We start from the raw sequence: 9847 nt of genomic DNA on the forward strand, positions 1-9847 counted from the left end.
TCTCTCTCTCTCTCTCTCTCTCTCTCTCTCTCCTTCTCTCTCTCTCTCTCTCTCTCTCTCTCTCTCTCTCTCTCTCTCTCTCTCTCTCTCTCTCTCTTTTGGCTCTTGTTCTTCTACTCGTTCTTGTTCGATCTTCAATTTTGTTATTCTTGTTCTTTTGTTTTTCTTTTGTTATTTTTTCTTTGTTTTCTTTAATGAACAAAAGTTTAATGTAATTATAATTTGAAATGAAATTATGTAATATGATGTCATTTACCATGTTAGTTTTTTATTTGTTGACATCACATTCATAATTAATCTAAATCATTGAATGTTTTAAGATCTAATGGTTAAAAACATGTGTAAAAAATAGTGTCCTTTACACCAGACCCCTCTTAGTAATAGGAGGTCTATGATTCGAACCCCAACTAATACATTCCTTAAAGAATATCATAACTAAACTACCCAGCGTTGATCAAGTGCCCCAGCAAATGATGCATTCAAGATTTACTTTGATGGTTCGGTGGTTGATGACTCAACAACATAGGGCTTTGTAATATGTGATTCTCTTGGTAACTTGATTACAGCTAGTTAAAGAAAGTTAGGAAAGTCCTCAGTTCCAATTGCAGAAGCTCTAGTACTTCGTGACAGCCTTGCCTTTGTTAAGGACATTGAATATATCAGGTTAGAAGTGGAAGGAGACTCCACAAGTCACTAATGCATTTAATGAGGTCTTTGATCCTTTTGAAGACTTATCGAAATAGTGGAAGCTCACGGCTCAATTTTTGTCTATCTCTTTTAGACATATGTTTAGAGAGGTGAATTTTGTAATTGATGCATTGTTTGCTCAATGGTAATATTTGTGTAAATTGAGTTCATATGAGGCTACTCATGCCTTAATTTTTGACATTTGTAAATTTTGGATACCTTTATGTTTTTATGTTTCTATAAAAAAAATATAGCTCATACCTAATAGCTCACTAAGAGCTTCTCCAACAGCTTCCCCATTTTCTTGAATTTATTAATTTTTGGGAATATAGAGCAGTTTTTAGACCCATCTCATTCCCCAAAATGAGGATGTAGAAGAAAAAGAAACATTTATTCCCTAAATTTACAACAAAGTCTTCCTTCCCCAAATTATTGAAATTAGCATTGTCATAAATTCTTCACATGCTCCAATGAGAAAAAAATATATAAAATATATTATTAAGTATTTTATTGCTATAATAAAGTATAGAATATTTATTTTTTGTTATAATTAAAAATAATGTAGAATATTTAATTGTAGTAATAAATGCTAAAATCTCTAAAATTGGGAAACTGTTGGAGTTAGAACAAATTCTTTTTAAAGATTTTTGGCTTTTGCTTTCCTATTTGAGAGAAATTTTAAAGAAGTTATTGTTTCTCTATTTTGGTTTTTGCTTTCTTACGGTTTTTGTTTTCTTACTTTAGAGAAATTTTAAAAAAGGGAAAATTTCAAAAACAGTACACCAATTATGGTCCACTCTAAAGACTAGTACATTATCTTTTGAGAAAATCAAAATAGTACATGAAGTTGTAATTATGACCCAAAATCGATACATGCCGTTATTTTTTCTGTTATTTGGTGTCTCTACCGTTAAACTTCAAAGGATAAATTCGTCCTTCTCTTGCTTCCTCCTTCTATCTGTGAAACTAGAAAAAGCTGCAGCAACTTTGCAAACTCTTTTAAATATAAAATAGATGAGCAAGCCCAAAAAAAACCCAAAATCCCAAAACCCTGTATGGTTCATTAGTTCTTCTACCATGGGTTTTAATCTCCAATTTATTATGAAACCCATTGCTTCCTAGTGAGCCCAACCGCTGTCCTCTCACCAGAATCATCGTCTTAAATGAAAGTTAAAAAAAAAAAAACTAAGATTCCTCCTGCAATTATGAATGGGTATTGCATGTTCTTCTATTTGTTCATATCTGGGTAATATTGTTGCTTTTTTTTGTTGTTGCTATGGTATGATAGGATTGTCAAACTTGGAATTTGTGAAGAACATTTCAAACCCGTCACCATGCGAACTGAATTTCCAACCCCAAAATCAATAGAAAAAACCCAAACTCATCTATTTTATATTTAAAAGAGTTTGCAAAGTTGCTGCACTTTTTTCTTGTTTCAGAGATAGAAGGAAGAAGCAAGAGAAGGACGAATTTATCTTTTGAAGTTTAACGGTAGAGACACCAGATAACAGAAAAAATAACGGCATGTATCGATTTTGGGTCATAATTATAACTTTATGTACTGTTTTGATTTTTTTGAAAGATAATGTACTAATCTTTAGAGTGGACCATGATTAGTGTACTGTTTTTTAAATTTTCCCTTTAAAAAAATTGTCAGAGATGCTGCTCTAACCAGCGACCACTGTTTGAGTCGTAACTTGTAAACAAATAAATTACAACAAAACAAGACCCGCCGAGCGGAAAAAAGATGAAAAGAGAAGGAAAGGGAGCTCCACATATTCATTGAAACTTGTATCCATGGCCACACTTTCCTGCTCCTCCTACTTCCTTCATCCTCTTTCTTCTTCTTCTTCTTCTTCAACGTCTCTTACTCTCCCCCAACAACAACAACAACAACAGCAACACCCACCATTACCAACACGACCTGAAATCCCATCAGTGCTGTTCCGCTGCTCTGCCTCTATTAAGCCCCTCCAAGTCATTATAGAACCCACAAGGCTCTTTGTCCAACCCATTCTCCTATTAACTACTGGCTTTAACAACCCCTTGGATACCCAAACGTTTCTCGCCACTATAAGTGTCTTGGCCGCCATTGCTCTCTCTCTGTTTCTCGGTCTTAAGGTAACAACAACCACTTGTTTCTGTTTCTTTTGCATCAAATGGAGCTTATGTTTGGGTAATGGGTTTTCTTGAATCTTCTGCAGGGGGAACCTGTGCCTTGCGAGAGGTGTGCTGGCAATGGTAACAACTTTCTCAAGTTCTTTTTATTTTTCTAGTTTCTTGGTTTTGGAATTAAAGAAATGCAGGATCACTATGAACAACTTAGTTCTTTGCAACCCAGTAACAGTAGAATAGGAGCCTCTTTGTTTTTTGTATTACTTGGCTCAACTCTTTTATGCCGGTTTCAGAATTTAGCTTTTTTAACTAAAGCTATAGCTTATGTTCTGAGAAATTGTTACATTTTTCTTGCTAGCATGCATTAGTTAGTTTTGCAAGCACAGTCCCTTTAACTTGAAGCATACCACTGCCTACATGTTGGTAATGAAAGCTTGACAACTGCCTACACGTTGGCTCTCATGTCTACAAGTTGCAAGCAATTGGTTTCGCTTTCGTGGTGACTTTTGTATTACAATGTTGTAGAGAAGGGGACATTTTGATATTAGAATTTTCTTTTTGTGTCTGTTCTGTTGAGATACCGTTATGTTTAAAACTAAGAATGTATTTCACGAATGACCCCTAGATGGACTTGATTCATGAGATATGGTGTTTAAAGTTCACAAAACTGCTATTTTTCACCCTTTTTCATATGCAGTTTTAGTCACCTCACCATGTAAGTATGATAGTTTCCAGAAATAGACCATCTTAGATGGGTGGTTTAATGAAAGGACTCCATCCAAGCAGTCTGGACAGAAAGGCTCAGGTGATATTAGTTACAGTGAGCTCCCACCAAACCCATCAAAAGTAGAGTCCTTTTGTCTAGTTACATTTTGATATTCTGTGCAGATGCGCTGATGTAAATACTTTTACCTTCTGCAGATGTACTTATCAGTTCTTGCGCTATCTAACTGTATTTCATAATTTAAGTTGTATCGTCATAGGCATGTAACAGAACACCAGAACATAAGTGAAACAAGAATCTAACTGTATACTTTAAGTTGAAGCTGAAAAAGTTAGATAATGACAAGATGCCCACCATATAATGTGGTGGGATCACTGTGTAAGTTTTGTCAAAGTTCTGTTAAATGTTTGCTAATGAAGTAACAATTTTGTGGAATGCAATATTCACTTTCATGGTCATATGTTTAATGGACATATCAAGCTTAAACCCTAAACCCTTAGCTACGTAGTTCGAAGTAATAATAAAGAGTCTATTCTTTTGGTAAGGGGCTGAAGCTCAGCTGAATTAACATTTGTTGAGTAATGGACGTATGAAAAATTTGTTACATAAAATGTAAACAATGTTAATAGTCATTGTTACACCTGAAATAGAACATGAGATAACATATGTGGTATCAGTATATAGGTGCCCAACTGAATGGGAGATGATGTTGTGACCCAATGATTAAAGCTCGTAGTGATAGAATGTCAGTCATGCTAGAGTACCACAGCCTATTTGTAATTGTTTATCGAAAACCTTATTCAGACCTTGCTTTCTTCAGTGAGTGATTTTCAAGCATTGAGGGATGTGTAATATGTAGGATTACACAGAACTGGCAGAAATACTGCAATAAACTTATGGTGCTACTTCATGTAAAAGATATATGTAGTCTTCTCGCATTTTTAAACATTTATAATTTGTTTAGCCTGCTCAATTACTCAGTTACAGGTGTCCAATTAGTTTCTCTCCTAACACGTAAATTTTGTTTCTTATTGGCAGGTGGTACCAAATGTGTCTTCTGTAACAATGGTAAAATGAAGCTAGAAACAGGCTTGGTTGATTGTAAAGTTTGCAAGGGTGCAGGTAATAGTTTCTGATATTCTTTCCTTTCTTATTACCCTTGGATATGATCGTTTCAGGACATAGTCACTCTAGCACTTTGGTGAATAGTAATTTATCATAGCTCTAAATGCATGACTGATGGCCATTAGTTGTGGATCACCAACTATTGCCTACAAAGTACTCTGGTACACCGTGTAAGGATTCTTTGTGGTTGTGACTGTGTAAGGATTCTTCCCCCTTTAGTCCAAGGGAAGAGTTGCGGAACTTGCATTCTAGTGCTTAAAAGTACTTAAGATTGAGATTCAATTTCCCCTACTCGTTTTTTGATCAACAAATAAAAGAAGTAAATAGCTGAGGTAGATTTGAATTCACTCCTAATTACACTGCTACACACCTAGTCGAGTACACATTAGATAATATTGTGACACATTACAGTCCTTTTAGTACTGAAATCTTAATTTCATTGGTAGTAACAAGATTGTGAAGTTCTTACCAGGTTGTGGATTTCTTCAAGGTTTTATTGTTTATTTTTTTTGCATTGTTCAATCTCTGCTTCTCTCAGATCAAATCTATCTTTGTAGGATTGGTACTTTGCAAGAAATGTGCAGGTTCTGGATATTCTCGACGGTTGTGAACTGAGGTTTTCAGAATATTGATCCCTCTCTTTGTAATCAATCTCAATGAATTTTCCTCAGCTTTAGTTGTGAAGGACAGAAATTGTACATTTTGATGTTACACTTTATTGCATTAATTGTTAATTACAGTCTACACTATTGAAAAAAAGTTAACTGAAATCAAAGAGAGGAGTGTTTAAACATGAAAGAGATTTTAAGGAACTCAAGGATTGTAGTTTCTTTGATTTTTTTTATATTTTTTATATTTTGGTTACAATTGGGGCAAAATGAACCATTAACAGAGAAAAAGGAAGAAACAATCCAAACAGCCTCATTATGTAAATACTTACAGAGACATCATCTAAAAATAGTAACAAAGGTAGGCATGGCATCCAATCTGCAGGTTCATACTCAGATGCTTTTATTAGTAAAGATATCAGCACCATATTAGTTTGTTGGGAAACATGTATTTGATCCATTTTCTAGCATATCCACCATAACACATAAACCAGTTTTTTTGGGTCTGAAAACACATAAACCAGTTGTATATTATCAGTTGCTCATTGACGTTTTGTTGAACGTCAAACCTGGGCAGATTTCTGCTTCTTCTTTTGTCCACTTTTGAGTTCTCAATCCTTTTGGGGTAATTCCTCCTATTACACAGTTTGTTACCTAATGTTTAGAAGATGACACTTTGGTATCTTGAGTTATACTACGGTTTGATAAATATATTAATTATATATCGTGTCTAAGTCCTGTCGGATTTTAAATTTTTTAAATTTGCCGTATCCACATGTAACATAGGTGTATCAATATTTAAAAAAATATCGTTTCCAGTCACCATCTCTATACGTCACCAAATACATCACTTGGATCCAAGAACTCAAAACTCTATTGGCTTTCCCATTCACACGTACTTGTTTTTTATTTTGGACATCTCTGATCATTTCCTCTCGTACCTTTGTGAGAAGTGAGAACTCAGTGACCATGGAGACCTGGCTCCTCCTCATCCTCACCACCCTCCTCCTCCTCTCCCTCCTCACCGCACCACTCCTCAGAAACAACAACAAGAACCTCCCCCCGGGACCCACCCACGTCCCCATAATCAGCAGCTTCCTCTGGCTCCGCAAACCCTTCTCCGAGCTGGAGCCCATCATCCGCGGCCTCCAGTCCCGCTACGGGCCCATCATCACCCTCCAAATCGGCTCCCGCCCCGCCATCTTCATCTCCGACCGCTCCCTCGCCCACCACGCCCTCATCCAAAACGGCGCCGTCTTCGCCGACCGGCCCCCTGCCCTCCCCACCAACAGAGTCATCAGCAGCAACCAGCACAACATCAGCTCCGCCGTCTACGGCCCCACGTGGCGCCTCCTCCGCCGCAACCTCACCTCCGAAATCCTCCACCCTTCCCGCGTCAAATCCTACTCCGGGGCCCGCAAGTGGGTCCTCGACATCCTCGCCAACCGCCTAACCGAATCATCCCAATCCAAAGGAATCAAAGTCGTTGACCATTTCCAGTACGCCATGTTCTGCTTGTTGGTGCTCATGTGCTTCGGAGACAAGCTCGACGAGAATCAGATCAATCAAATCGAGGAGGTCCAGCGGCGCTTGCTGCTCAGATTCAGCCGATTCAACATCCTGAATTTCTGGCCTTGGTTTACGAGAATCGTGCTCAAGAAGAGGTGGGAGGAGTTTTTCCGTCTCCGAAAAGCCCAGGAAGACGTGCTGCTTCCTCTGATCCGAGCCCGAAAGCTAAACAAGAGTGACGATTCTGTATTGTCTTACGTCGACACGCTCTGGGACCTCGAGCTTCCCGACGAGAAGAGGAAGCTGACCGAAGGCGAAATCATTAGCCTCTGTTCTGAGTTCCTCAATGCCGGAACCGATACTACCTCCACCGCGTTGCAGTGGATCATGGCCAACGTTGTCAAGTATCCAACTGTGCAGGAGAAGCTTTTGGCTGAGATTAAAGGGGTTGTGGAGGAAACAGAGGAGGAGGTGAAGGAGGAGGACTTGCAGAAGATGCCTTATTTGAAAGCTGTGATCTTGGAGGGTCTACGACGTCACCCGCCGGCGCATTTCGTGCTGCCGCATTCCGTCACGCACGACGTCGTTGTGGAAGGTCACGTGGTGCCCAAGAACGGGACGGTGAATTTCATGGTGGCGGATATGGGTTGGGACCCGGCAGTGTGGGAGGACCCTATGGAGTTTAAGCCGGAGAGGTTTTTGAGTAAGGGAGAAGGAGAAGGGGTTGACATAACGGGGAGTAGGGAGATCAAGATGATGCCGTTTGGGGTTGGGAGGAGGATTTGCCCTGGACTTGCCTTGGCAGTGCTTCATCTCGAGTATTTCGTGGCGAATTTGGTGTGGAAGTTCGAGTGGAGAGGTGTGGAGGGAGAGGATGTTGATTTTGCGGAGAAGCAAGAGTTCACCATGGTCATGAGAAATCCATTGAAGGCTCAAATATCACCTAGAGTTATGAAATGAATTAAATCAGCAGGGTTCTGGGATTAATTGTATGTAGTTATTATGAGTTGAGCTTAGACTTAATGTGGTTTAAAACCAGTATCATATATATTTGTTTGATAGTACAACCAGTATCATGTATTGTTCCAATTACTAATCATGGTAGTAAGTCTTACCAGTTTATATGTTTACATACGGTACTTCTCTAGAGCTATAGATGCAGATTTTGTTGTTGAGGTCATTTTCATCGTGTGTGTTTGCTTATGTGGTTGGATGCCGTTCTGTGTTGCATTTTTCTCAACCAGTGAGGGTAATGTGTTCCTTTTTAATTTGTTTTGCTTAGATAGGAACATGCATGTCTAGTCATTTAGCCTCGTTTGCTTCTCCAAATTCTATAATGTGAAGATGTGACCTCAAGTTCTCAGCGATGTTGACATTCAGCAAAATTTGGAAAGAGTGAATACAAACCATTCGTGTTCTCTTGGTACCATTCAAATCATCAAGCATAGAACTATAGAAGAATGACATCCAAGCTCTGTATCCCAAGTCGTAATTTCGAAAAAGGTTATGAGATAATCAAAATGGGAGGGACTCTGCATGACACTGCAAATTAAAACTCCACAAAAGAAAAAGAAAAAATCAACTCTGGAACCATAATTTCAATTTTGGTGGTAATTTTACCTTTAAATTCATCTCCTACAGCAGGTATGGCAATTTCTACTGTCTAGGTGAACATTTAGCACCCCCGCCCCTGGCAGAATGACAAAAATGTAAAATGTCATCGATATCAAGCTTTTAAAGATCAATCTCATAATTTTACTTCCAGCGATAAACATCATTGTTAATTGGTTGCGGCTCTCATGTTGCTTTTGGGAACGTACAGAACAAAATACTAAAAAGTCATCACCCTTTTGCATATATATGAACAGTTCTATAGTGTAGATTTACCTATCCCTGTACTTCTCCAATGCTCATATCCATCATCAGATGCGTTAAAACTGATAAACTTTGGCATCAAAACTATGTAATAAAGGAATATATATATATACACACACACATACAGTCCCCTTTCAGAGAGGGATCCCTATTTGAAATTAAAGTGCGGGGCTCCTTATTTCGCTCACTTTTAGGTCGTATTTTCACATCTCAACCGTACAATGTCTAAAACAGTGTGTAGATCATTCCTACAAAGTTTCATTAAATTTGAAGATCATTTGAGCTTCTGTAATCGTAATTTACACGAACGTTCTGTTTGGACAACTTTTGTTCTGTTGATTTATTTAATCTAATTCGGTACCCAAATGATCTTCAAATTTGATGAAATTTTGTAAGAATGATCTACACACTGTGTTTTAGACATTGTACGGTTGAGATGTGAAAATACGACATGAAAGTGAGCGAAATAAGGAGTCCCGCGCTTTAATTTCAAAGAGGGATCCCTCTCTGGAAGGGGACTGTATATATATATAGACGTTATCAGGTGCGGATGTCCCTTCTTTCGCCACCGTACGGCACCGGCAAGCACTGGCGAGGGCGCGCCTCCACCCTAGCGGGCTCCAGCAGCTTCCCCGGCCTCTTTTCATCTCACGCGAGTCCGCCGAATTCTAATTTTCCGGCCAGATCACCCAAAACTTCAAACAAAGTCAATCTGACCGGAAAACTGGAATTCGGCGGACTCGCCGGGGATGGAAAGAGGTCGGGGAAGCTGCTGGAGTCCGCTGGGGTGGAGGCGCGCCCTCACCGGCACCGTACGGAGGGAAATCCGCACCGTCTTACGGAGGGAAATCCGCACCGTCTTACAGAGGGAAATCCGCGCCGACGGTGCGGACGTCTGTATCTGAAACGGACTGTATATATATACAGTTCGTCTCAACTGCGGACGTCTGCACAAATGGTTTTGGTGGGGATTTTCATTTTTTCACCACTTTTCGATCGAATTTCCTCATCTCCACCGTCTAGTATCTAGATAATATTGTGTACATCATATCTGTAAAATTTCAGCCAATTTGGTAATCGTTAAGGCCCTCAAAATTGTGTTTTTCTAGTATAAACATGAACCGGACATAATTCAGTCTGTCCATTTGTTTTTCGAGTTTGAGGGCCTTAACGATTACCAAATTGGTTGAAATTTTGCAGAGAT

At 39.0% G+C, this 9847-nt stretch overlaps 2 protein-coding genes across 2 annotated transcripts; both read left to right on the forward strand.

The window, feature by feature from the left end:
* Positions 1 to 2484: 2484 nt before the first annotated feature.
* Positions 2485 to 5427, forward strand: LOC101299947. The gene is made up of 4 exons (XM_004296225.1): positions 2485 to 2808; positions 2892 to 2928; positions 4565 to 4648; positions 5209 to 5427. The coding sequence occupies exons 1-4, from the start codon at positions 2485 to 2487 to the stop codon at positions 5259 to 5261; spliced, it is 498 nt and encodes a 165-aa protein (XP_004296273.1). The 3' UTR covers positions 5262 to 5427.
* Positions 5428 to 6219: 792 nt separating this feature from the next.
* Positions 6220 to 7947, forward strand: LOC101305833 (cytochrome P450 89A2-like). The gene has a single exon (XM_004295104.1). The coding sequence runs from the start codon at positions 6229 to 6231 to the stop codon at positions 7726 to 7728; it is 1500 nt and encodes a 499-aa protein (XP_004295152.1). The 5' UTR covers positions 6220 to 6228; the 3' UTR covers positions 7729 to 7947.
* The last annotated feature ends 1900 nt before the right edge of the window (positions 7948 to 9847 follow it).

This window comes from Fragaria vesca, linkage group LG3, assembly GCF_000184155.1.
Source record: "Fragaria vesca subsp. vesca linkage group LG3, FraVesHawaii_1.0, whole genome shotgun sequence".
Lineage (NCBI taxonomy): Eukaryota > Viridiplantae > Streptophyta > Magnoliopsida > Rosales > Rosaceae > Fragaria > Fragaria vesca.

What these genes read in the sequence shown, in the direction of transcription:
- LOC101299947 (XM_004296225.1), top strand. Translation starts at nt 2,485, where the DNA reads ATGGCCACACTTTCCTGCTCCTCCTACTTCCTTCATCCTCTTTCTTCT. An exon ending in CTCTGTTTCTCGGTCTTAAG is followed by an intron (nt 2,809 to 2,891) that starts GTAACAACAACC and finishes AATCTTCTGCAG; the next exon opens with GGGGAACCTGTGCCTTGCGA. An exon ending in CGAGAGGTGTGCTGGCAATG is followed by an intron (nt 2,929 to 4,564) that starts GTAACAACTTTC and finishes TCTTATTGGCAG; the next exon opens with GTGGTACCAAATGTGTCTTC.
- LOC101305833 (XM_004295104.1), top strand. Translation starts at nt 6,229, where the DNA reads ATGGAGACCTGGCTCCTCCTCATCCTCACCACCCTCCTCCTCCTCTCC.